Here is a 27,781-nt window from a genome sequence, read left to right as displayed (position 1 = left end):
CATCTCATTTTGTATCTGATTCAATTACAATGGCTTGATTGAAATTATTTTTAATTCAATTTGTCATAATATTAAATTAAATTTAATATTAATATATAAAATTTATGTAGTTAAAAACTGCATTAAAAGTATTATTAAACACAATTAAATTGAAAAATAATTTTTTAAACAAATATATTAATGAAAATAAACAATATTAAAAAATTAATTTAACCAATAAATAATAAACATAACATATAAAATAGTATAGAGTAACTTAAAACATCCAAACTAATTTCAATCCCAAAACGATAAACTTGACAAAGAACCAAAAATAAAACTATAAGAATACAAACAGTGTCAATGAAAGATAACGATTAATGGATAAGCCTAGAGTAAACTGGTTCGACTCTCATCTTCCATCACCTCTATAAGAGTCAGCAAAACTCAATGAAAATATTATTTGTCATATCTTAAGTATCCTTCCTTGGGTCAAGCACATTATGCTCAGATGGCATATAATGACTCCTCCATATGGGAAGTCATGAGATCAAGCCTCGGTGGAAGCGTTATTGACTCTTTGTGCTTCAATAGGTTGAGAAAGTATAGATAAACAGATACTACAATGTAATAGAGTTAGTAACATTCAAAATAAAAATTAAAAAAACAAATCCTTCCTTTGGATTTATATCCGGAAACAGGTTCACCTGTACCATAATGACAAGTAGATACATATAGTTGCCATTTCCTTGCCTAGGTCAGGAAAGCAATTTTTAACACGGAACAGTTCACAATGAAAATTGTAATGTCACATTTACTAATGAAGAAGTTTCCTATTTTTTTAGAGAAATGAAAAAACTGCAGGAAAGAAAAATAGAATGTTACCCTACATATATGGAACCAACATGTCAAATTGTCTCAAGTTTAACTTGATCATCTAGTAAATGTACCTTTCTTGCATATAACACCGTCAGCAAAATATATAATGATGGGATACCCAGCCAGAATATCTACAGACTACAGGTTTCGCTAATGATAATGATAATGCATGGCACCCTCACCTGCAGGCCATGGCATAAGAACTTAATAGCATTGGGGGGGTCTTAGATGGTGACTCGGATGAGGATGGAGATCACAATACAGCCATCACAAAGAGAGGAGGAAGTGAAACTCACCTGTTTTATGCTATATATCTCAAGGGGAGGGTGCATTATTATCAAATGTAACATGAATTCACCAGTTTGGATTAAGGCAGCAAAATATGAACCATAAGCAGCAGTTCAAGAAAATTAAGTAGGTAATCATATGTAGCCATTCCGAGGAAGACTTAAGTAATTTCAATTATTTGCAAGTTTAGGGAAAAGGTCAACTTCCTGCACTGTGTTATGAGAGGATGTACATAGGATAATTTGGAAAACGACTATAGACAAAAACTGGTTCAGTTACAGAAAAATCACAAGCATTATAGACCCCAACATTTCTAACTTGTCAAGGAATTGATATGCTCCAACAGCCTAGCCTAACTTAAGGAAATACATGGATGATAAAAATTTCATAAAGGCCTCATTTAAGTTGCCATGCATGATGCATATTATAATTATAATAAGACAGCTATGACTAAGTTATTACATGGGCAAAGCATTGAGAATACAAGATGTAAATCAGAATGAAACCAAACATAAAGTATATATGTTGTCTTGAACGTGTAGAGAAGCAACGTGAATCATTTAAAGCCTTACTTTATCCTTTTACAGGGGTTTCACAACTTTTGAGGGCATTTGTTTCGAGATAACCTCGCAAGATTACATGTGGAGATCCAGAAAGAGGTAGTACAGACGTAAATTATCACATGCTAGAAATTCAAAGTTCACATGCATAGTTGAACAGTCCTAGTATCATAATTAACACATGTTGAAATATTAAGAGATCCTTAGCTACCTCTCAAGCATATAAAATACATGGGCTTTTGCAATATTCACATCATCACCAATCTAGAAATCAAGTTATCAATCCATTCTAATTTCTTGCTTACCACAAAGAGAATTCTCCTTACCGGCAGGTCATGGACTGACAACTGGCTCCTTGCCACCACTAAACCTTCCAAGTTCCAACTCATTATTCTTAACAGAGATTACCATATTTGCTTGAAAAATAGTGAGCTAATCCACATTACTGCCATAGGTGGTAATGTGGATTCCCGTAAGGAAAGAAAATGGAACTAACATGGTATTCCTAAAGAACCCTCAAATAATTTGTTTTATTCTTTACAGATCGTATAATAATATTAAAAAATGAATAATTCGCTAACTGTCAGTTGTTCATGTTTGAGTCTTTGAGATGAATATTATTGAGCATAAACTAAGCATTCAACACATCTGTACTGAACATTCAGCACATATGTACTGATCACAAGTTCCCTGCTTGAGAACAAGTTAACAGCTAATTGTGTGCATCCTAGCAATGTGTTAAGGATAAATTACTAAATAAAATTGCCAAACACAGGTATGCAACATTCACCTTCTGATTTTTTCATTTTATTTTCAAAGTTATTCACAGAAGACATGTCAACACAACATCATTACAAATAAAATTATTGGAAATCTATATTCCCAAACACCAAATTCTCACTAACAAAGTTACTGGCAATTCATCCAACACCCATGAAATACTAATATTTGGATCTTTTTTAGCATTCAATAAACAAAGCCCTAACCACTAGACAGATTAATATTGAAAAACTTAGATGATGAATGCTACTCATTACATAAAATACTAAGGGGGCATTTGATTCAAACTTAAGAATTGGAATCAAATACTTGGTAACCGTAAAAAAAAATAGTAAAACCGCTTCGTTTGGTTTGGAGTAAAAGAGAATCAAATTCAAAATTGATAAATGAATGTATGTGTGTGTGTGTGTGTGTGTGTGTGTGTGTGTGTATAATGCACACTATGTAAGTATGTATTGCATATATATTTAATGCACACAATGTATGTACTCAAATTCCACAACCAACACATGGATGATGGCCTTCACTTATTTCCTTTACTTCCCTTTTTTTTTCAAAGTCCGAAGTAAGGGATGGGGAAGGTAATGACTTTGTCATCACTAAAAGAATTGAATTTGATATTGGAGTAACAGAACTACAGAAGTGAGGAAAAACAAACAAGGTAATCAAAACCAAACCAAATCTGATAATGCATACAAAAGGCATGAACCAAGCACTCCTAAATGAAATCAAAAGAAAGACTAAAATGTACGTGTGTGTGTGTGTGTTTATTGTATGCATGCATGTGTGCATATAGAAGAAAAAGTAGGAAAAAGTACACCAATAAATAGTGGCAACACCATGCATTGACTCTGAGAATAGATGGATATGATCAGGATACAAACCTCAAAATAATATGGGCCTCATTTTTAGGTCATTCCATCAGAATTTAGAATAAGAGAAACAAGAACATTCTAATGCAACAATAGTATGATAATTGCTTTACCTAATTCTTCATTTCAAGAAATTTATAAAGCAGATGATGATGCTTCATTGCTGCTCATAACTATAAACAGCAGCAATATGAACGACCAGACAGTTTATCATCAGAGAAAGTATTGAGTAGAAATGTCATTAGGAGTACTTACTATAATTGCAGAAGCATGGAGCAATACCCTATAAAGAAACAGAGCCATATCAAATACCAATCTTTACATAGCAGAGCAAAAGGTTTCTGGAAAAAAAAAACAAACAAACAAACAAACAGCACAAGAATCAAGAGGTTAACTCACTCCACTTCACAATATCAAGGCTGCATCTGAACATCTCCTGTCATACATTGCTCTGGAATGACCATTACATGAATCAGATTTAAGGTAATTCAGTTAGAGAACTGACTTGTTTAATTAATTGATAAAGAAAAAATGCATTGAAGTACAGGCCACTAATGCAGAGACCTAAAATAGCAAGGCATTGATGTGAAATTAAGGTAATGCAAAATCAACATCCAACCTATATATATAATATAGAAGTGCAAAACAGATTCATGCATCTGTTTTAGCATCAATTACAGACAACACACTGCTACACCAGAAAAATAATAATAAGTAACGATAATCAATGAAGTATGAGCATGAAATCCCATACAAAGTAGGGCTAAAATCACAAACAAAGATAACCACATAATTGGCATTAAAGGCACAAAAAAAAAAAACACAGTTAAATGCTTTCATAGTAAGCTCCTATCAAACAAGCCAAGGTACCTTCTCCAGTGTGCCTTTTAAGCATCTAAAGCACTGAATGGTTGCCTCATAATCCTGATAGATATCCTGAATGAAAAACTAAATTAGAATTCCCATGAATTTTAAACAGAAAATTAAACACGAAAAGCAAGAGATACTAAGCACAATATATAATAAAGAACAAAATTTTCTAAATAATAATTCAACATTAAGAAAAATAAATATTAACCCAAAACAGTAAAATTTTCACATGCCATACAAATAACCATGTGTCTACTAAAATACTTTGAAAATGCTAACCCTGCAAAATTGCAGCAATTCTGTCCAATGTACATCTTATATAATGATAAGACATTTAAAACTTGCACTTTTAAGCTCTCTAATGGTCACCATAAAGAATTGAGTACAAAAGGAGAAACGCCTTTGGCAAGTTATCTTACAATAGAAACAGAAAATATTCCACCGAAAGAACTGCCAAGAAAGAGGCCTCTCCCAATCAGATATCTTCTCTGCCAAATTCAACCATGTCAAACACTGTCCAAACTCCAAGCTCTTAAGCCAGCACAGAGGGTCAAAATAGATAAATTCTCAATAATTAGAGGAATTATTGTGAAGTTAGATATCACAGTTCTACAACAATCTATGGTGACAGCATGTCTAGCTAGAAAATCATCATCAGTGTTCACTTGCCCGTGATGAATGGATGACTTAATGCCTGAGAAACTGTGAGTCTCTTATCTGGATCTAGCACAAAAATTCTGTCAAGAAGATCTTTAAAATGTGTTAACATCTTTGGATCCTCACCAGGAGAACCTGAAATTATTGCACCAATATCTCTTGGTCTGATATTAACAATCAACTTCCGTATCGCCTGCACACCCAATCAAATAAAAGGTCCATTGAAAGTTCTAATCAATAACCTGGAAAGTGCAATAAAGAACCACGAACATTACAACCTTACCTTCTTTGTAACAGGGTCCTCTTCAGTGGCATAAAAATTGAGATCTTGATCAAAATGCTGGTCAGTAAATGCTGCCTGTAATAGTTGAGAATGATCAATTCATCTTTTGACATATATACAAAATCCATGCACAGCGGCAGCTACAATCATACTACACTATCAACAAACTAAAAACCAGGTTGCATTCAAGCTATGAAAACTCACTAGACAGATTTGAATGCAGAGGGAAGGGAATCACACATTCAATAACCAATCAAACTAACCTTTCGAAGCATCTTTTTTGGAAATGGACCTTTCAACTCCATATGAAGACGAAGCATGTCATTGTTCGTCGGGCCAGGAAAAAGAACTTTCCCAATGTAAAGTTCAAATAAACAACAACCAACTGACCACATATCAATTGGATGGTCATAGGGCAAGCCCAAAACTGCAACAGGAAGAAAGAGCTAAGTGAACTGATAATCAGATTACAAAGGATTCAGAAAGAAATAACATATAAATACAACTAGCAGAAAAAGTTAAAAATAAAACAAAATTTGAAAAATCATACGAAAAATACTTACTTATCTCTGGAGCACGATAAAAACGGCTCACAAGGTATGGTGTGATCTCATTCTTCCCCGCAAACATGGCATTACCAAAATCACAAAGCTTCAGCACATTTTTTGCTTCATTCACCTGCCAAAGCAAATGCAGTGAGATGTAATTATGTAAGTGATACAATAAGATTAAAATGGAGCAACAGATCAAAACCTAGAGACAAAAATACAATGAGAGGGGGGTTAAGTTCAAATACCAGCATGTTATCTGGTTTAATATCAGAGTGAAGAACACCACAGTTCTTTAAATGCTTCAAAGAAATGAATAGTTGTTTTGCATATGTCCTCACAGCAGTAAGTTTTAGTCCAATATTACGGCCAAACTTCTTTAAAACCTCACGTAGATTCATATGAAGAGACTCAAAAACCAAGCACAGATGATTCCGGTACTTGAAGCTAGAAAGAAAACGAACACAGTGGCGCCGGTCTTCAGGATCTGCACCAACCAACTTCTTCAATATCACCAACTCTTCCATACCTGCCTTATACCTAAGTGTTGCATCACAAAGAAATCAGGATTGCTAATAAAAGCAGGGAAACTGTAAGACAGGAACAGGCAAAAGAATAAAGCTCACATACATTGTGTCATTATTACGTATCATTTTAATTGCAACCTCTTCAGGGTCACCAGGTTTAGCTTTGAGATCTCTAGCACGGACAACTGCGGAGAACACACCTTTTCCATGTGAAGCATTAATCTCATATCGGCCATCAAGTACTTCTCCAAAACGGTAACCTATGTATCAAAAGTTATAAAAGAAGAAAAAAACATTAGAAACAAGATGTACAACAATTGAGAGAATTTTACACCATAAAAGAATCAAGAAAATTTCAAAAAAATCATCTGAAACAAAATGAAACCCTTTTCATTTGTTCAATTGCCTCACAAGATATTCAAACTATTGCATAATGGTCAGAAGCTAAAGACCAAAACTATGGTACTTGGTTGTGACAACCTGTTTTTCTCAGAAGATGTACTTAAGAGTTCATCTCATACCACAAAAAACACTCCAACAGTAAAGACAAAGGATAACTGTAACATCAAGCAGTTAACTTACTATAATAGCCTTCTGCATCATCCCAGTTATCATGCAGGCCACTACGCTCAATTATCAAACCATCTCCTTTACCCTGACATATGAAAGAAACAAACTAAAACTGAGAATATGGGGAAAAAAACAAACAGAAAAACTTAAAACTGCCAGTAACTAATATAATCATATCAAGTAAAAACAAATCCAGTAACTGATTAATACAAAAGAATCACACAAATTCTTGATACCAATGTAGAATTTTTTGCTCATGTTACAAAGAGAATGGGGGAAAAAGGAAAAGAGTTAAAAATCCATTTTATTAGGAAAAATAAGATATTCCTAATTATTTAGTAGGCATAAGCCTGTTTTCCAGTGCTTTCCTCTTTATGGTCTGTTGCAGGGTAGAAACTAGGAGAATAAAGGTGACTCATGAATGAGCAGTAGCTTGCTTAAAACAATAGAGTACAATACCAAAGCTATCATTTAAAAATAAAAATCACATCAAATCCAATATTGACTTCCAAGTTTCACCCAACACATTCTCAAATGAGAGCTTAAACTGTTAATTGGAATGGAATTGCACGCATTTAGAATCCAACATTTGCTTGCAGAAAAGCATTCAAGCCCCGGTGATGTATCCATCCAGAACTCGCAAAAGTAGATGGATGTCGACAAGCTAACATATTCACTTATTCAGAGCCATACTGGAGCAAACACAAACATTGCAAGCATAAAATGGTCATATAACATGATGGCTTTAGGTAAAAATAAACAAAAGATTCCAAAACAAATAATTAGAAATAATGAAAAGGTATCATCTCCTGGAATTCTGGAAACCACTTGCAAGCTTGGCAGTGGAATCTTGATATTGAAGTTCTAAAAACTCCTTTTATGGATGGGAGTTTTATTTAAGGGCAAAAAAGGGGAAAATTGAGTTCTGAAAAGGTCACACATATGTCGCATATCCAAAATGTCATTATTCAACAACCCTGTCAATTTCATGGGATTTTGAGGTTATTAACGAATTTAACGTGTAATTAAAGAAATCACTGAATCTACAAGTCTGCAACAACTAGAAACTTCAAGAAATCTTGGAACCAACCAATACTAAGTACAATCCAAAATCATTCAGTTTTTTATTCTTTCTTTGAAAAGTATTAGGGGTATTGACAGATATCCGATGAATGGATTAATCAAAATTTTTGCTCATACAACGTTGTTACTGCATTTGGTTCAAAAACAAAAAACGTTTTAGTTTGTTGAAGAAACTAATAACATAAATACAGTTGGGTTCATATTTTGTGTAGGCAAATGGTGGATGGGTTGGTGAATATGAGTTTCACTGGAAAGTGGGAGAGTGAAACCTAAAGGTGCAGCAGAGTATGAGAGAAGTGGGAAAGGGGATACAACGTGGAGGTGGTATTATGGGGGTAGGTAGTTGAGCTTTCATAATAGGCCAAGTGGTGTGTATGTGGAGGACAGCTGTCAAAGGGTGGTCAGAGAGGATGGGGTAAATTGGGGAAGGTGAGATATGGTCAATCACGTAAGGCAGCAATGAAGTGTATGTGCCTATGTGGGGTAATCAGGAGAGGTAAAGTGAAGAGATGGAAGATTTATACAAGAGTAAGGTTAGGGAAAATAGCTAGGCAGGGTCAAACTGAGGCAAGTGTGGTGTTGGTCAAGAAACGTATGACATAAAGTAGGCCAAGTCTACTACCATTTTAAGTAGGAGGTGTTATGATCACAACCAAATGCACGAGTCACAGGGCGATTAACACTATGATGAGAGTTGAATTGATGGAATAAGGGAGGAAAGGCAAAAGCTGAATTTCAACGAAGAACAAGATACTGGGAATGTTTTGAAAGTGTTCATACCTCTGTTTTTATCTTACTTAACTTGCTTGTCCCTCTTATTAGTATGAAAATCCCCTTTATATAGGAGGTTACACAAAGTCAATGAAAAAGGAAAGCAAAATCATCAAGGCTCCATAGCAAAATTATTAGACATCTATAAAGGAAATAAATCAAATTCAAATAGCAAAGATATTTTAGAATAAATTAATCAATCTTCTAATTTTCCTAGAGTGATTTCCTGTCTCATATCATCACTCCCCTCCGAGAGATCAAGCTTGAAATTAGAAAAAGTGGGAATGGTGTATTCCGGCGCTTTTGGTTCAGTTGGCTCGTCTTCCACTTCGTCATTAAAGTTGAGCATGTATAGTTGTTGTTTGCAACAATGGCCTTTTACCCATAGGTCATCAGAATTATAACATTTGCCCATTTTCCTCCGTTCCAACATGTTCTACTGAGAAACACTTAATGTGTGGGGGCTTGAAAGGTGGTTGCTATCAAGATTGCAAAAGGCTCTAGTGGGGCATCTGGGGGGCGCTAGTGCCTAGGTGCCGCCTAGGCGGCCGAGTAATAATAAAAAAATAATAATAGGTTTCAGCCACTCTACACAGTCCATAGGCCTGAGCGTCGTTGCCCGTCATCTAAAGCTTCTAGCCGTCACCACAGCCGTCCAACCTAGAGGTTTGCGACTCGGTAGAGTTGGTGCCGACTCAGCCGAGTGGGGCCAGTTGGGTGCCTAGTCCGCCAACTAAAAGGCGCGTAGGGGTGAAATCCTCTCGGCCTAGGGGCGCCTAGCGCCTAGGCCGATTTTTACAACACATGGTTTCTATTTTACTGTGAGTATTTCTAGATGGAGTCCTAGCCCATTGGAGACTATTGTGGCGGTGGTGCCAAATTGCCTAGTAATTGTGCTTTGCAAGCATAGTCACGACTCACGAGCTACATTGATGGCTTGGCTTCATCCAATGAAACAAGTCTACTTCGTTCAACATCAATTTGGAGAACTACATCTAAATCGGTTGTTAATAAATCGGTTTGAAAACCGTCCTTGTATTCGTCTAGGTACTTGCCACTTTGCTTCAATTTGGCGAACTCCCCAAGAAGATTAAGGCTTCAAGCCAAACTAAAACAAAGGGTGCATACATCTTTGAAGGTTTGCCAGAAGAAACATTTGCCATCATGAATCCTTATTGTGTACCAAAGTTGGGTCGTCTACATCATGTGGTAGGCTATTGTGCTTACTTTCTCGTGTTCCAGCATATGTGCAAATGTATTGGCGACAAAATACAGTACACAACGGTGTAGCCAAACCAATGTGTCTTCCTTAACTGGAAATGTAGGAAATCCCACTTGGTGTAGCGCATTTGTGGAAAAACTCCATATGGGTGTGGTTGCGAGGAAGTGGGTGCTGACAAATGGCATTGGCTACCACGATACACTGTTGCAAAAATCCGCCTAGGCGCCCCTACGCTGAGGCGAATTGCTCCCTAGGCGGCCGCTTAGCGCCTAACTCGCCCAACTTGGCAGAGTTAGCCGAGTTAACTCGGATGAGTCGACCTTGTTAATTTTTTATTATATTTATATATATTTAAATTTATTTATATATATAAATACGAGAAGTAAGATATATATATATATATATATATATATATATATATATATGACATACACACACACATTCACTATTTCTTTGTTTTTATAGGTCGCCGCATAGGCGCTAGGCGATAGTCTAACGCCCGGCTAGCGCCTAGCGCCTAGCGATGGCTTTAAAGGAGATGGATGACTATTTTGTTTGACCAACAAGGTTTCCACTAATTTGCCAAAGTTGTCTACTGCATTGGTAGAGGTTTGGACTGAGTTTGCTACGACTTCCAATTTTTTATGGATGTTTGCATGGATTGCATTTAAGTTTGGCAAGCCTGGACTTCTGTTTGCAATGTCGTCTATTTTGTTTCCCAACAACAAAACCAAAATGTTATGATCACAGGCAAACGCATGAGGCGATTAACACTTCTAGAGGTTGTTAGCAATTGGCCTATGTTGAGAGATGAACTGAAGGAACGAGGGAGGAAAAGCAAATGCTTAATTTAATTGGAGAACAAGATACTGAGAATGTTTTGAGAGTCTGCCCACCTTTGTTTTTATCTTACTTAACTTCTTGTTTGTCCCTTTTATTATTATGAAAATCACATTTATATAGGAGGATTACAAAGACCGAATGAAATTTAAAAAGGAAGGGAGAATCACCGTGGCTCCTTAAGACAATTATTAGACATCTAAAAAGGAAATAAATCAAATTCAAATAGCAAAGATATTTTAGAATCAATTAATCAATCTCCTTATTTTCCTGCAGAGATTTCCTGTTTCAGCAATTGTCTAACAATCCACTAAGAAAGATGACTGCAACGGTGGAGGCAAGGGTAAAGTCAAAGTAGGGTCAAGGAGCTGGATTGGATGGAGATTTAGACATTTAGTTGCTGGTGCTTGATGTTAAAAACAAAAACAGAAAAATGCTTAAACTTTCTGTTTTCAAAAAAGGCCTTGTTGAAGACCAAAACAAAACAAAATTGAAACTTGCCAAACAGCACCTTAATAATCAGGTTGCTTCCATGATCCCACAAACAAATTGTATTTGACTCATGGTCTTCAACAAGTATACATATGTGTTGTAGATTTCATGAAGTTCATAATTACACATTAACAATGACATTATGCAATGATTTGGCACTAATCCCACATTTTAAGAAATGTATTGTTCCATTTTGTTACCTTATCTTTGATACCATTTTAGACTAACAGTTTTTAAAAATAATACAATACTTTGGATATCTTCCAACTGGCATGCATTTAAACATACACACATATGTAATACAACATGAAAACTTCAAAAGATGGGTGAAATTAAAGCAAAACTAAAAGGTTGGCATGCACTAGCCAAATCTAAAACTTACAGTTTTATGAACTGCTGCAGGTGATTCTCCAAATATGTCATCACAGAACATGTCATTTGATCTCTCACTCTGCATCATAAAACAATTACAGAACAGCCAATGAGTCAGCCTTAAAAATTAATAAAGAAACTGACAGGCACCCCAAGAAAAGATACATTTCTCTTGAAAAATGAACAGTAAGAACTCTTCAAAAAAATGAAGTTCTGAAAGAATTCATAATGCAAATAGAGAACAGGAGAAATCAATTACAGTATCATAATGGAAATTGGCATACCTTCGGAGTACCCTGTCCCAATCCACCAGCTCCAGAATTCTGATCATTTGTAGCAAACCTTTCTTGGTTAGGTGATTTCCCAACAGAAATTACTTTGTCACCAGAATGGCTTTCTCCACCATCAGCTCTATAATAAACAGCTTCTGGCATATGGTTTCCACCAACTTCAAGCTCAGAAGAATGCTCAATTACCTCCTTAGCTGTTCATTACAGATAAAGTCACTGTTATAGAAGCACTAATCTAGATCCCCATACATGGAGAAGCACCCAAAAAAATTCTAGAATAAATCTCTCTGAGTTACTCCAAATGATTGTCACAATCCAGTTATACAAGCAAGGGTGAAAAGAGGGGGATATTTTAAACAGAGTTGCAAAACAAGGATTTTTGTAATTGCATATTAAGAAAAGTAAATCAACCCAAACAGGTTAAAACATCTTAAGAGAGGGACTTGCCAGTGTCTTCCAATTGAGTTTTAGGATGCAACTGTAGATTCTTATACTTTTCAAGTATGGCTTGCTTGCGCTTCCTACTCTCCTCCTTAATCCTGTCTAGTTCTTCCTCTTCTTCGTGTTCAGCAAGTTGAAATGAAATCTCTTCCTGATAGTCCTGTTCATCCTCATCTCTGCAATCCACCAAAACCAGAAGCCATCAAAGATAATGCCCATTGAAGAATAGTATCTATATTGCAAACAACGAATGCATAAAAAAGATACCTTTTAGATATATCAGTTTCAATTTCATGAAGTTTATGGTCAGAACTCTTGATTACTGGATCATTTTTCTTCTCTCTGTGGCCAGTCCCATCATCCTTAATGCGCCTGGAAACACTAAACTTATCTCGATCACCATAGCTACTACCAAGATCATCATATTTATTGGCCCTGCGGTATCTATCAGTCTCCTTGTCCCTCTCTTTGTCCCTACTTCTACCTCTGCTGCTTTCCCTATCACTTTCCCACCTACTCTCCCTCTCCCTCTCCCTCTTGCGGTCATTATCCCATTGCCTGCCCCTATAATTATCCCTCTCCCTCTCCCTCTCACGAGCTCTATCTCTTTCTATTTCCTTTTCCCTTACCCTCTCCCTCTCACGAGCTCTATCTTCTTCTATTTCCTTTTCCCTTACCCTCTCCCTCTCACGAGCTCTACCTCTTTCCATTTCCTTTTGCCTTACCCTCTCCCTTTCCCTATTTCTCTCAGTTACTCTGTCTCCTTCCTTTCCTCGTGTCCTTCCCCTCTCCCTGTCTCTATTTTTTGTTCGATCCCTATCAATCTCTCGGCTTCCTTCCCTATACCTTTCAGTAGTCTCATGACTATGAAGCCTGTCATCTTGGCTACTATATCTGCTACGACTAGAACTGCGCTCTCTTTCTTTTTCCTTCAAAAAATCTTGGCTGCCATGGCAATAGTCTCTGACGAGTCCAGTCACTCTTTCATAGTCCTTATCACCCTTAGATTTCCTATCTTTATAAAATACATCCTCTGGCTTATGAAACACTTCTGAAATAGAAACCTCCTCAGAAGTGCTTTGAGATTGTGGCAACCCTCTAGACCGATCAGGTGATTTTGAATCCTTTCCATAAGGACCCTCGTCTTCATATCCATCACGAGGTAATGCAACCTTGGCAGTCTTGCGCCTCTTCCCAGCATTGTCAGGTGTCAAAGATCTTTTCCAGTCCTTTAAATCATTTCCATCACCATAGTAATGCTTTTGTGTCCTACTTTCTTCAATAGGAGAACATTTTCCCTCATGTTTATGGCGCCCACCAACCAAGTTCCCATTGGCAAGATATTTTTCACAAGAAATTCCTTCCCAACTCAACCCCTCGTGATTCTTACTTCTGTCAACTTCTTCCACTTTCTTTTCAATGGGCATACCAAAATTAGGCCCTTCTGCATGAGCTTCATGACGGTCCTGCAAATGAAATATCAGATAAAAAGGATTAAATTGGACAAATCTCTGGTAGTTTAGGGCGTTTACTCTCACATACATAGATGAAAAGCACCAATTATTGCTTACTGAGCAAATGAAAGCCATCACACTTCAAGACAAATTTACAGTGACTCTGCCCTGGGAATATAGTGTAATAGTGCGGTGCAAAGTTCTAAATGGAATACAAATTCGGATATCCATGCCGTGCAAACAGGTTCTAACATACTTACATACCGCACAGTTAAAACACCATCATAACCGGAAATCAAACAAATACCCGGTTCAGTTTGCTTACTGCTTGCTAGAAAAGAGAGAACTAATGAAAAAGAAATTTCTCAATTCTGAAATTCAAAATTCTTTTGCAGCAACTGTCCCATAAACCAAACTGAAGACTCAACAAATAATGCAAATAACAATCAAATTTAGAAAGAGACGATGAGGGAAACTGAATATACCATGTCCGAACTCAATTTCCTGTTCTCAGTATCTTCAGCAACATCATAAGCAGCAGAATTAGGTGGAACATCGTCCTCAATAATCTCCCCTTCCTCCATATCATAATCGATCCCCAAATTCGAACTGCTCATAGCCACACCCACTGCTCCGCTTCCAAGGACCTCCTTTCCGCCCTCAATTTCAACCTCAGCCTCCTTAACCTCCGTTTCTAGTTTCGAATCAATCTCTTCGGGCTTCTTTCCGTGGTGGCGATGGTGGCGACGCCTGTGGTGGTGGTGGTGACCGTGCTTACGACGCTTCGAAGGCTCGTCAGTTTCGACATCGGAATGAGAGGAATGGTGGTGCTTGCGACGAGCAGGGTCACTGGAATCGCTGGTCATGTTGGCTGGGAATTGAATTGGGTTTGCAAGAGTTAGGGTTTGGCTTTGCAGAGAGTTCGCTAAACAGGTGAGAAATTCCTTTCGGGTTCGAAATTCAGATAGATCCGCTTTAGGTATAAAACTATAAACTATGACTCTAGGAGTATAAAGTAGGATGACAATAAATCGATAAAATTCCTTTTTTGGTACTTAGTGTATCTTAGAACACATTTAGTTCATTTTTATTTTTATTTTTTGAGAATTTGTGTCCGCTTTAGTTCATTTTTATTAATTTAACCATATTTTGCACAAAATTATCAAAAAGTGGACAATATTAGTCGTCAGCTTTACCGTTTGACGGCCGTAAAGTGCAAGGGCATTTGTGTCCTTTCATGTTTAATTATTCATCAGGCTCGTATTAAGTTTTGTTTTTGCGAATGCTCTTATTATTAATACAAAATTGCGATGTTCTTCACCATTTGGCAATGGACAATAATAAGATATATATATGTTCATCCCCAACTCAAGAAAAAACAAAAGGAATTTACCGCTGTGGCTGCTAGTTGTAGTGGTTCTTCTCCTTTTTCTTTGCAGCAGCTTTGGCTGCAGCATCCTTGACTTCTTCTTTTTCATAGACTGCAATTTCTTAAGCTTCTCTTTCACATCAACATTATGAGCATCTTCAGCCTTCTCCACTCCACCACTTTCATCTTTTTCCTTTGCATTTCCAACTTCAACACCGTTGGGTTGATCCTGTTGTTCTTTGGCCTCCTTTGACTTCTTTTTCTTCTTTTTTGCATTCTTGCTCTCAACAGTAGTACCATCATCCTTCTTATCCTCCTCTCCATTCATCACATTCTCTACCTTCTTGCTATGTGTAGCACCTATAAGTCAAAACATCGTTTTATGTTCAAATGTCAGGATAATACAAAATTCATCATGCTACTTGAGCTTGAAAGCAGTCAAAAAGTTCTTCAGTACAAATTCCAGTATGGTGCCCCAAACCAACATAACAAACCTCTCCACAAAATCAGAGAGCATAAAAACCTTCCAGAATCCCATAAAAGTAGAGAATGTAAATTACCTAGTGAATCGTCTTTTTTCTCAGGTTGGTTGTATCCAAATTCAGCAAGCGTAGCTTCAAGTTCTTCAAGTTCTTTCTTCTTCAATTCCTTTTTTGATAGCTGCCTTTCTGAGCTGAGTGTGGACTAACATTGTTCACTTTTTGATAATTGAACATGAAAGGACACAAATGCCCTTGCACTTCACGGCCATCAAACGGTAAAGCTGACTGTGGACTAACATTGTCCACTTTTTGATAACTTTGGACAAAATGTGGTCAAATTAATAAAAGCGGACTAAATGTGTCCAAGACACAGTAAATATAGAACAAAAAAGGAATTTACTCCAATAAATCAATAATGATGCAAGTTAATGGTAAGGGATTATTATTTTATGGACAAATTGTATCTTTTTCCTTCTTTTTTTTTTTAATGTTATTCCTTCTATTGATAACTTTCTTCCTTAAGAGCAATACCAATGGTATATATTTTTTCATGGTTTTTGTCACGACTACTGTAATGAATATGAGAGAGAAAATATTGCAAAAAAATTATGACTTTTGTCACAACTATTTTGATGGAGATGAGAGAGAAAATAGTGCAAAAACAAAAATAAATAAAGGAAAAGAGTGTTGAATGCCAGAGAAATTAAATCGAAAATTTTGGAGTACTAATTTACATGCCCATATGGGGCGTGCATCACACGTGCCATCTGAGCGTAATTAGTGTGTCTAATGTAGTAACTTCAAACATAACAAAAATTACAATACTCACAAAAAAACTAATAAAAAATAAAAATAATTTATTGCAAATTCAATTTTCTCACTTTCTTCTCTCCTCTCTTCCACATCATTCCCCCTCTCATCCACACCATACAAAAAATCCAATAAAAAAACACTAATGGAGATGTTCCCCCATTAGTGCATTTTTGGTATTATATTTGCTGGGTAGAAAAAACTGAGCATGGATTTTTGACTAGTGGGAGAGGAAGATTTTAAGTAAATTTCTCTCCTACAATTGAAATGTTTTTGTTAGAGAAAAAAAAAAACAACAACAACAACGCTGAGGTGTTTTAAAGTGGCCGCCAACTCTGAAATGAACCTTGTCCTATTTTATCTTCAACAACATCCTAATAAGCAGAAGTTGGCGGAACATCGTCCTTAGTAATCTCTCGTTCCTCATATCATAATCGATCCCCAAATTCGAACTACTCATACCTATACCCACTGCTCCGCTTCCAAGGATTTCCTTTCTGCCCTCAATTTCAACCTCAGCCTCCTTAACCTCCGTTTCGAGTTTCAAATCAATTTATTTGTGCTTCTCCCCGTATAGTAGTGGCAATGGTGGCGACGTTGGTGGTGGTGGTAGCTGTGCTTACGACGCTTTGAAGACTCATCAGTTTCGACATCCGAATGAGAGGAATGTTGGTGCTTGAGAGTTGAGACGAGCAGGGTCACTGGAATCACTGGACATGTTGGTTGGAATTGAATTGGGTTTGCAAGAGTTAGGGTCTGGCTCTGTAGAGAGTTCGCTAAACAGGTGAGAAATTCCTTTCGGGTTTGAAATTCATATAGATTCGCGTTCGGTATAATAAACTACTAGCATAAAGGACGATGACAATAATAATGCAAATTAATTGTAATGAATTATTATTTTATGGAAAAATTATATTTCTAATCTTTCATTTGACAACTTTCTTCCTTAAAAGGAGCAACACCAATAGTCTAAATTTTTTCATGGTTTTTGTCACAACTACTTTAATGGAGATGAGAGAGAAAGCAGTGAAAAAAAAACCAGGATGTCAGAGAAATTAAAAAGAAAATCACTAATTTACACGCACAGAGGTGCGTGCAACACACGTGCAATCTGGGCGCAATTAGTGTGCCTGATGCACTAACTTTAGGCGTAAAAAATAAAACAAATTTGTGAACCCCACAAAAAGACTAATTTATTGCAAATTAAACTTTTTCACTTTCTTCTCTCCCCTCTCATCCAGGTCATTCCCTATCTCATCCACATCATACAAAAAAATTAATAAAAAACACTAATGGAGATGTTTGCACAGTAGAAAAAACTGAGCATGGGTTTACGGCTAATGGGATAGGAAGATTTTGAGAAAAATTTTCCTCCTACAAGTGAAGGATTTTTGTTAGAGAGAACAAAAAAAAATACAGAATTGGGCGCTTCAGAGTGACCGCTAGCTAGTGATCACTCTGAAATGAAGCTTATTCTATTTTTTAGTTGGCCAGTTCCACTTGCGTTTGTGTTTGACTTGATCTGACAACAAATGCATTTGGAAAAGTAGTTTTTCCTATTTTTGTACCCATTTTTGAAATGTCTTATTTTTGTTTATGATTTTTATTTTCCGTCCTATTTGGGTCTTTTACCTGTAGGAAGAATATATGTTAAGCAATCATTGACTGCGGGTTTCTTTTGTCACCCAAAACATGAGTTAAGCAACTCTCGAATAGTGGTTGCTTTTTTCCTTGGTCAACTTAAAACATAGGTTAAGCAACTTGCTGGTCAAGAATCGAGATGGAGTCAAACCTGCTGGTTTAGACCTTGAATCACGAAAGTTACCTGTGCACTTCTGCTATCTTTATAAGAAAGTTATTGCCTTCCTCGTAGTAATCTTAACCTAAAATATGAACACACCTATTTCATTAATTTCCCACTATAAAGTGTCGGCTTCTACGCCTTGAAAACGTTTCCATCAATTTTGTTCTTAGTTTATTTTTTTCAACAAAAATGCAGCATTTCATTGTTCCCATATCTATGCCATCCTTTGTAGAGTCCTCAGTATTATACACTTATAATTCATTAGTGATGCAGAGTTCTTAATGCAGTATATGGGTATTCAATTCAGGATAAAGAGGCAGAGATGGAAGATGCTCCACAATTGAAGGATGGTTAGACTGAAAATTTAATATTTTATATATTTATATATGCTCAGCATGCCACGAAGTGGCTCTCAATATGAGATGCGGGTTTGAGTCCCAATGGGGTGGTATGGACTCTTTGTGTTTCAGTAGGTTAAGAAAGTAGTTATGAATAGATACTATATTGTAACGGAGGCTGTAGTACTCAAAATATATGCTCATGCATTTGCAAAAGGCCAATCAGTTGGGTTCTGGGTTATGCTCCACCTTGTTCATGGTTTATTTGCTGTTGTTTTATGTTTTCCTGTCAGCACTTGGAGCCATATTTGCTGATTGGATAGAGAGTCAAAGCCTCAGAGGAGAGCCTGCAAAACATTCACAGGGATAAATAAAGTGACTGGAACCATACTTGGGATTAATCTGCATATTTCTTTTAGCATGATTATATTGGGATCAGGAAACTTGATGAATTGGTCATGTTTCTTCAGTCTAGGTCCCCATCCCCGGGGCCTCTCTAACTAGAGGCACCTTTAAGGGACAGAGTGCTAGTCAAATTGATGCTTTTTCATATAAGAGAGAGTTCGAACTCCAGAATCCCGACCTCTCTTAGAGAGTTAGGGACAAGGGTGCACAGACACTACACCAACCAAGCTGGTTAAAAACTAAATAGAAAATATGAGTTTATAATGTAATTGAGTTATATTTTGTTTTGATGTTAGAACCTCGCAGGAATCTCAACTCCACGACCATTAGATTTAATTTTATTTGTTTTTTGGTACTCCGATATTATTTCACATCGGCTCTACAAGAGATTAGGAGTAGTACTTAACTAGATCAAATTTTTACACGCTCGTAAAACTAGCTTTTATAGTGAAGTTAAGGGCTTGATTTGAGTAAAAGCTATACACCTATCTTGTTATCATTTTACTCTGATTAAACTCTTGAATTGGTATCTACTCCTGCAACGCGTTGGGAGTTGAAGTCATTGTCTGACCCATACTTCACTTCCTAAAAATTTCCAGATTATTGAGATGCAATTTGCATGCTGTAAAATGGAAAAATCAAAAGAAATTACTCCCTGTACAGAATGCACCTCAGAAGCAGTTTCTTGGATTATGAGTATCCTCTTCTTAGAATTTTATCTTCATTTTCTGTTCGCGCTTACGGAACCCTTCATCTGTTTTCCTTGCAGTCTCCAGCAAAATCACATGGCATTTCCATCACCTTTGCATTACGGTGAAAAGCGGAAGCCCTTGAAAGGTTAAGTCCACCACTATGTAACTAGTGGATTGATAGGTAAAGGGCCAATGCCAGCACCTGCCTATAAAAAATGTGACGGGTAATCGGGTATACATAAATATTAGTTTAGTGATAAACAATTCATCTTAACATAAATTATATCAATTCTGTGACTTTTTTTTTTGCCAAACACAGAAAACTAAATGTAAAAGTAATAATGGCGAAATGCTGAGGCATTGGTGAGTAATTTTCTAAATAACCTTCATGTATCATCTACACACACACAATATAGTCCAGGAATAAGGGAAACGCGGGTTTATGCCTTTATATAGACTACTAGGAACATTTAGCTAAGCAACCTAAGTTCATAAGTCCCTTAGCAGAAAAACCACTTTTCTTAATCTATTGATTAGTTTATCAGGGGGGAAACAAAGCAGAATGGCACAACTAAGAGAGAACAGGAATAACACTACTCTACCTGGGAACAAGATTACCTTAGATCTCCTTGGGGCCATTGCCAAAGATGACGTTAACCAGGTAGAAAATTACATAATAAGCCCCATTGATCTCATGAGTTACTCTGTTCTGTGCATTAGCTGCAAGATGGGCTCCCTGAATGTTGTTAAGAGTTTGGCTAACAAGAATCCTCATCTGTGTCTCGAGGCGGGCGATGATGGGAGAATTCCTCTTCACATAGCGATCATGGAGGGGAAGGCAGAGATAGTTAAACAGCTTGTGTTGACATGCCCTGAGTCCCTTGATTATGTAACCCCTCGTGGGGAAACTGTCATCCATTTCGCACTACTCAGCAACAATAATGGCGATTCTTGCCTGAATTTCTTGCGGCAGGAGATCCACAGGCTGGACAAGCATTACCTCTTGGAATACCTGAACCCAACAAATGCCACCACTGCAGCTTCCTTTGAAATAGAAGCCTCAACAAACTCTCCTCAGGTCTGCCTCTTCTTTTTCAAATTCTATTTGGGCACCCATGTTCTTTGGAAATTTTAGCTAAAAAATGACAATTTTAAGCTAAGTGACTATTTTATGGTACACAAAGTGCGATAAGTCCCACACCCTAAAAGGTTAATAATTTTTTTGTACTTATGAACTTCTCGACCACACGATTCTTTGAAATAGGTTATTTTGGATTAGTTATGATTTAATTGTACTTAATTTTGTAATTGATGATATTATTTTGATATTAATTTTACCGTTTCAAACGTTATAATCTGATTATTAAATCAGATTTATGAGTTATATTAATGCTAAGATTTATGATCTTTGTTCTAGTTCGCTGAGAGTATTATAATTTGGGTGCTTGAAATATAGTACTATTGATAAGGAATATCCCTTGGTCGCATAATCTAATACATGCTTAGTATAGTATGTATTCTGTATATCATGGAGGCCACTTCCCGAGCGGACCCCATATGGGGTCTAACCCGACCCGGATTGAGGTGTAAATTTGCCCATTCTTAATGCTCAGATCGGTCATCTCCGTACTTAAAAGGCCGCTAGAGGGCAAACATGGCTAACCACATCGTCGGTCCAATCACATCAGAATCCGACATGTTAGGAAATCTCCATGCACGTGGATCTATCAAAAGCGCCTTCTTCTGCACCCGCGCATGTGAGACACGTTGTGGGCATGCATAACGCCCAACATGTGCTCTCTCTGAATCTTTGTAAATAGCGCATTTAATGCTAATTAAGTTGAGGGACTTTTGGACTTTCTCATTAGCAATACACTTAACTCCAGAAACGTCTACCTACTATTTTGTAACCCGAGCTCGTTCACACGGTAGAGAATACTTTAGCGTATTTACCAACCGTAATCCATTGTATCTTGGAGACTGAAGCTATAACACTCATAACTCTCATGGGAGGTAGCAATCCCTTTTAAGAAAAGTGTGTGTTACACACGATTTGAATTTTTTCATTTCTCGTTCTTTTTCTTTCGGGAGTTTCTGGGATTAATTTCTAAAAATTATAAATCCCCTTACTTCTATTTTTTTAATTGAAAAATTAACTTATTCGCTTTCTACCAGGAGGTTAGAATTGCAGTGCCAGCTTCAAACGAGGCAACTCATACATCTCCAATGCTGCAGCAGCACCAGCAGCAGGAGCAGTCATCCATGCTGCTAAAAGGAACGGTATTCACAGCCGGAGTTACCTACACCGGTCTATTCAATTTCTACACTATATTTCCACATGATAACAACAACCCCACCCGCTTAACCAGAGCCTTCACTTCCAGGGAGGCTTTCTTCTCCCCTGGCTCGCTTCCAGAAAGCTTCTGGTTCCTCACGGTCACCACCTTCGCGTTTGTCTCAAGCACGATTTCGAGCTTGGTGGCGATTTGGTGGGCGGGCAGCCCGTGGTCCTTTGAAGTCAGAGCAGTCTCACTATTGGCATTGTCCTCTTTGTTTTCCAGCTACTTGATGATGCTGAAAACACTGGTTCCTCACTTTGCTGTCGTCACTGCAAGTGGCCATCAAATCCTTTCTGGCTTCGAGCTGCTCTGCTTGTACACCTCCGTTGCCCTTATTCTTTCCATGGCTGTGGCGCTGATGGTTAGAGTCTTGTGGACTTCCAGACCTCGCTAGCATTTGGTACTTTGATCATTAGGGATTGAATTGAATTGGCTCGTAACATATTCAGTCTTTGTTTTCATGCTGTATGTAAAATATTTTAGTGCTTGTATCAGTTGGTCACAATGGTGAAGTTTGAAAATATGTAAAATATTTTAGATGACATTTGTATGGGTAGGGTTCAGAGAATGAATTTTAATTGTATTATATTGTTTGATTTGATGAAATAATAGACTTTACTATTGACTCTTTGTGCTTCATAAAGTAGGTATGAACATATACTATATTGTAACATAATCAGTAACACTAAAAAAAGACTTTACTATTGTTATTTTAATGTTTGATTGATTTAGAGAATAAAAATGAAATATATTTTTAAAATACATAAATATCCATATACAAAATATAAAATAACAATTTTATTATTACTTTTTTCTGAAATACAATTTATTATTATTTTTACATAAGATTTTTAAATAATATTATTCTATAACAATTATAGTATTGTAAAAAAATATAATGTGTAATTTGAATTGTTATCAATCAAAATAGTCATATAAGTGACACTACTAGATAAGAGCAATGCATCTCGGTGTAATTTTTGAGGAAGCATGAGCGATGTGGAGGAGAGAGAGAGTTAAGAGAAAGAAGCAATTGGATCTTTGGAGGATGAGAGGTTTTTAGACTGAACACCTGTTCGAGCGTCCAGCGCACCTTCCGCGCCTTTTTGACTGGAAAATTTCGACAATACAAATTTGTTTATTTCATGAAATTGTTGTGTAATTACCTTGCCTTTGCCACAATATTTATTTTCCTTAATGAAATTTCTCAGTAGTAACCCTTTCTTTACCCCATTATTTATTTTCCTTAATGAAATTTCTCAGTAATAACCCTTTCTTTACCCCGACATTTCTTGCCAATCTTTCTGTACATTATTGGTTCCTCTCATGAACAGATAAGATATTTGTCATGTGGTCCCTTCATAACTTCATTTATGGCTACCTTAACAAGGAAAACTTCTACAAATTTTCCCTTCACTTTCTCTTTCAAATTATACAACTCCGTCACGTCTGGGTCTGGGTGTTAATATATAGACACTTAAAACAAAATTAAAATAAATTAAATTGTAGACACCTCAAAGAATATGACAGAATAGGACAGTTTACAACTGAAAAGCTGTCTGATTGTCCATCCCCTACCATAGCATCATAGGAAATTAGCTTAATATACTAAAAATACATTGTAGTGAGGTACATTATTTGATAGTATGGTCCACACAATAATGGTTGGATGTTTTGTTGCTTATCTTCCTAATAAACACAAGTCTCCCCAAGCTAATTAAGGTCAATTTCCACCTATTTTCTATTCACTTTCTCTCCAAAGTGCTGGAAATTCTGAGTCAGATCCAACCGTCTATACAACTTAGATAAACCACAACTCCTCTGAAAACACAAACGTATAGTACACACACAAAGTCTTCCATCAACTTTCTATTCATGTTCCTATATATGTACTACTTAAACCACAAATTCTCTGAGCACACAACATAAAATTTTATTATTGGATCACCATCTCATTTAATTTGTAACTCCCACCCACCATCAGGATATGGAAGGCTTGGCATCACTTTCAGTGAAATCTATGCTTCCCACTTCTTGTTGTAATATTGCCAAAACCAAAGAGTATCTTGTTGATATAGAGAAGAGAGAGGTCAAAGAAGGAGATGAGGATCAGTTTCAGGACAAAAAACAAACTCTGCTTCTTAAACTCACAGAAACCGTATCAAGAAACCAGGTAATTTATTTTCTTCCTCATTTTCTTTAATGTTTGCAAAACATATAATGAACCAGTGATTTTTTTTTTTTTGGGAATTGAAATTGAAGATTTCAATAGTAGCACGTGGTTATGTTAATAGCGTCATCAAGGAAATTCTCAAATTCTATGATCATCTTATCAGCCTCAACAATCTTCGTGGAACAAAACTACTCTGCAGGGTATGTATGTTTTCACATTTCATTAACTATATAGAAAAATCTAAAGTGTTCGTCTGTGTCTTTTGCCGTCACCAGTTGCAGATGGCTTTATATATATATATATATATATATATCAGCTCAAATGCAATTGCCCCTTAAATGCGGTCACTCAGGACACACCAATAGTAATATAAAAAAAGTGCATTAATAGTTGTTAGAAAAACACACAACAATGAAATATAATAATGTGCCACAAAAGGCACTATACCTCTCTACACATATTGGTGTATTTTTGAACACTATATAATATTGTTTTTTTGTGCATTAGTGTATTTTTTGTTGTGCGTTTCTTAATATAATTGGTACACCTTTGCATTATGCTAAGGTTCGACCTCACTAGATCTAGAGCATATATATATATATATATATATAGTTTTCCCTTATCAAAGTTTCATTTACTGCTTAATTAATAATAATTATGATTATGAATGCAGATTTCAGTTTTAATTTCTGTTGAGGCGAGTAACATAGTGAGATCAATAAAAGGCTTGCTCAATCCATCTCCTCCTCCTCAACTTCCAGACCAGACAGATATTACAATAAACGATCAGGTAATAAGACCGACTAGTCCAACGGCGCCGGCGGGAATTCCGAAACGCAAGGATTATTACGGCATGAATTTCAAACTGCAGGCCGAAAACTTGATGCTAGTCCTGGCAATGCTGACGGCGGCTGCGACCTTCTCCGCCGCGTGCGCCTTCGCCGGCGCGGTTTCCAAGGACAGTGAGACGGCGGGGAGGGATTTCTCGAGCCTCGCAGGCCCCTTCGTGCTGTTGAATTCCACGGGGTTTATAGCTTCCGTGGCGGTTATTATGTCGGTGTTGAATGAGGTGCCGCTGAAACCGTGGCCGCAGATATCGGTGTTTTGTTGGTTCGGGTCGTACATGTGTTTGATGATGAAGGTGTCGCCGCATGAAGCTCTGCTTCTGCTATGTGTCTCTGTTCCGTTGCTTCTGTTGGCGGTTACGGGGAAGTTATTCAAATTCTCACAATGAGTTTGCCATTTCTTATATTACATATAAACTTATCTTCCATAGAGGATCAATATATATATATGACGAGTTTTTGTGTCTGAGTCTTATTACTCAAGAAAAGTTGGAGAAGATTGTGGAGATGGAGCTTTGGGGAGTGTGCAGATTAGGGGCCAGGGGGGTTCATGTTTTTTTCTTTTTTTTTTTTTTTTTGAACGAAGGGGGGTTTATGTTGGGTTGATTTGTATATTGTTTTGTACTATTTTATTGTTGAGTATTATCTTTGGTGTACTTTGTCATGAGTATGATTTATTTATAGTATTTTATGGGCTTATTTGTATTTTGTATTTTTCTTTTAAATAATACTTATCATCATATTAAAAAATATTTAAAAAAACTGTATCTTAAATAATCACTAGTACAAAATAAGTCATTCGCATCTGTTGTAGAAGAGAAAAGGCAAAGAAGTATGGTAAACATAAGCTTATTATCTCTTTTTTTTGCAAAGAATAGGCATATGTTTCTTGAAGGAATAGACGCCTATTCACCCCTTCCTCAATTTTTTTAATAATAAAAAATACTAGCTATAATGAAATCATAACTAAATTCTGTGTCTACACGAATTAATACCTAAAATTGTCCTCGACTGTGGTTTTTCTCAATTTTGTCCTAAACGACTTTGGTCTCATAAAGTGATCCCAGACTTTAATGTTATCACCCAAATTTGTCCTCCGTTAGTGAAGCTGTCAATTCGGCGTTAAGTTCAGGGGCAATTTAGACAATTCATGTTTAAGCCTTCTCTTAGTCAATTTGCCTCCTTGGTCTATGTCGTTTGTCTACGCACTTCCCCACGGTCACGCGCGGTCACAGCGTTAAGTTCAGGGCTTGAACTATTTTGTCCTCCCGGTCACGCGCGCCCACGGCGGCGGACTATACCCAGCCAACATAAAATCAAACGCGACCATTTGCCCGCTGGACGTGATCCAGGAAGCCGATGGAGTCTAGAAAGGCATACTCGTGGTACTCGAGCCCTACAACAACGCCACCACCGGCGCCGTGGTCCGCTTATCAACTGATCTCAATGTCCGGTTCTTCACCCCGACCATCTGCGCCAGGAAGACGGTGTGGAAAGTCGACACCTACGACGAGTCGGTGAACAAATATTTCGTGAAGACAGGAGGGGTCGAAGGAAATCCCAGCCCTCAAACGTTAAGCAGTTGGTTTAAGATCGAGAAGTATAAGAGCGTTTACAAGTTTGTGTTTTGTCCGACCATGTGGCGTTTACAAGTTTGTGTTTTGTCCGACCGTGTGCAACTATTGCAAGGTTATCTGCAAAGATGTCGGAATCTTTGAGCATAATGGGGTGAGGTTCTTGGTTTTCTGACTGAGAGAAGACTAAATGGGTTCTAGGGTTCTTAATTTGTGCATTTTGATTCAAGACTAAGGGAAGAATGGGGAAGTGCGTAGACAAGCGACATAGACCAAGGGGGCAAATTGACTAAGAGAAGACTTAAACATGAATTGTCCAAATTGCCCCTGAACTTAATGCCGGATTGACAGCTTCCCTAACGGAGGACAAATTTGGGTGATAACACTAAAGTCTGGGATCACTTTACGAGACCAAAGTCGTTTAGGACAAAATTGAGAAAAATCACTATAGTCGAGGACAATTTTGGGTATTAACTCGTTTCTACATTATAGATTGTCAACCAGACGATGCTCAAATCATCTTGAACCATGCAAAAGGAATTGAGCATAACATTCCATTGCGGGTGTATAACACAAAGTTCATAACAAGAAAGAAACATAATTCCTTTGAGAAGTGGTAGAAAAACATAAACTTTGATGTATGCTCCAGTACTGAGATGCATAATCAACTTTTCTTGGAGGGTATTTAAAGAGCTGAGCATGAAAAAAAAGAAACTAAACAAACTTGATGCTGCAAATCTTACTTTAGATTTCTTGTAGAGGGCATCATAGAAATCGCACTCTGCTTCAATCAACTTGTTACTTTAAAATCAAACTATGGTGTGGCTTATAAGAACTCAAAAGAGTTAATTTCACTAATACAACTTGTTATTATTATATTTTGAAATAGTCCTAGTTCTTGCATTTGATTACAAAATTGGAATGGACGATTATACCTTAGTAGGAGAGGGAGCTGAAATGCACTTAGAGCATTTCCATTAGTAATAGAGATGCCAATAATTGTAACCTAAACTTAATAGGTTAGATGATAAGACCAACAAATTATATAGTTAGAGTGCAAAAAAAAAAAAAAAAAAAAAAAAAAAAAAAAAAAAAAAAAAAAAAAAAAAAAAAAAAAAAAAAAAAAAAAAAAAAAAAAAAAAAAAAAAAAAAAAAAAAAAAAAAAAAAAAAA

General features: G+C 36.8%; 5 protein-coding genes across 6 annotated transcripts; 3 read left to right on the top strand and 2 right to left on the bottom strand.

Moving 5' to 3' along the window:
- Positions 1-252: 252 nt before the first annotated feature.
- Positions 253-14,746, bottom strand: LOC116005000 (serine/threonine-protein kinase prpf4B-like). Of its 2 annotated transcripts, XM_031245213.1 has the most exons (16): positions 14,264-14,746; positions 12,592-13,790; positions 12,331-12,500; positions 11,878-12,077; positions 11,604-11,672; positions 6,826-6,898; positions 6,347-6,503; positions 5,965-6,256; positions 5,732-5,846; positions 5,432-5,595; positions 5,169-5,243; positions 4,898-5,078; positions 4,648-4,716; positions 4,229-4,294; positions 3,758-3,809; positions 253-3,641 (listed from the first exon to the last, which is right to left on the bottom strand). In XM_031245213.1, coding segments are annotated over exons 1-14 (3,147 nt in total). In that variant the 5' UTR covers positions 14,645-14,746; the 3' UTR covers positions 253-3,641; positions 3,758-3,809; positions 4,229-4,292. The 2 variants fall into 2 exon arrangements, with proteins under 2 accessions (XP_031101073.1, XP_031101071.1); XM_031245211.1 differs by lacking the exons at positions 253-3,641; positions 3,758-3,809; positions 4,229-4,294 and having other exon boundaries at positions 4,451-4,716.
- Positions 14,747-14,772: 26 nt separating this feature from the next.
- Positions 14,773-16,396, bottom strand: LOC116004740 (nucleoporin GLE1-like). The gene is made up of 4 exons (XM_031244901.1): positions 16,364-16,396; positions 15,708-15,831; positions 15,172-15,507; positions 14,773-14,780 (listed from the first exon to the last, which is right to left on the bottom strand). The coding sequence occupies exons 1-4, from the start codon at positions 16,394-16,396 to the stop codon at positions 14,773-14,775; spliced, it is 501 nt and encodes a 166-aa protein (XP_031100761.1).
- Positions 16,397-20,151: 3,755 nt separating this feature from the next.
- Positions 20,152-22,411, top strand: LOC116004739. Its single transcript, XM_031244900.1, has 2 exons — positions 20,152-20,756; positions 21,854-22,411. Exons 1-2 carry the CDS (start codon positions 20,241-20,243, stop codon positions 22,409-22,411), a joined length of 1,074 nt encoding a protein of 357 aa, XP_031100760.1. The 5' UTR covers positions 20,152-20,240.
- Positions 22,412-23,890: 1,479 nt separating this feature from the next.
- On the top strand, positions 23,891-25,557 carry LOC116004971. Its single transcript, XM_031245173.1, has 3 exons — positions 23,891-24,190; positions 24,280-24,390; positions 24,864-25,557. Exons 1-3 carry the CDS (start codon positions 24,005-24,007, stop codon positions 25,422-25,424), a joined length of 858 nt encoding a protein of 285 aa, XP_031101033.1. The 5' UTR covers positions 23,891-24,004; the 3' UTR covers positions 25,425-25,557.
- On the top strand, positions 25,543-26,784 carry LOC116004738 (miraculin-like). Its single transcript, XM_031244899.1, has 3 exons — positions 25,543-25,581; positions 26,406-26,654; positions 26,689-26,784. The coding sequence occupies exons 1-3, from the start codon at positions 25,543-25,545 to the stop codon at positions 26,782-26,784; spliced, it is 384 nt and encodes a 127-aa protein (XP_031100759.1).
- The last annotated feature ends 997 nt before the right edge of the window (positions 26,785-27,781 follow it).

The sequence above is a fragment of the Ipomoea triloba genome, chromosome 14, assembly GCF_003576645.1.
Source record: "Ipomoea triloba cultivar NCNSP0323 chromosome 14, ASM357664v1".
NCBI lineage: Eukaryota > Viridiplantae > Streptophyta > Magnoliopsida > Solanales > Convolvulaceae > Ipomoea > Ipomoea triloba.
This window is presented reverse-complemented; position numbering and strand designations above follow the sequence as displayed.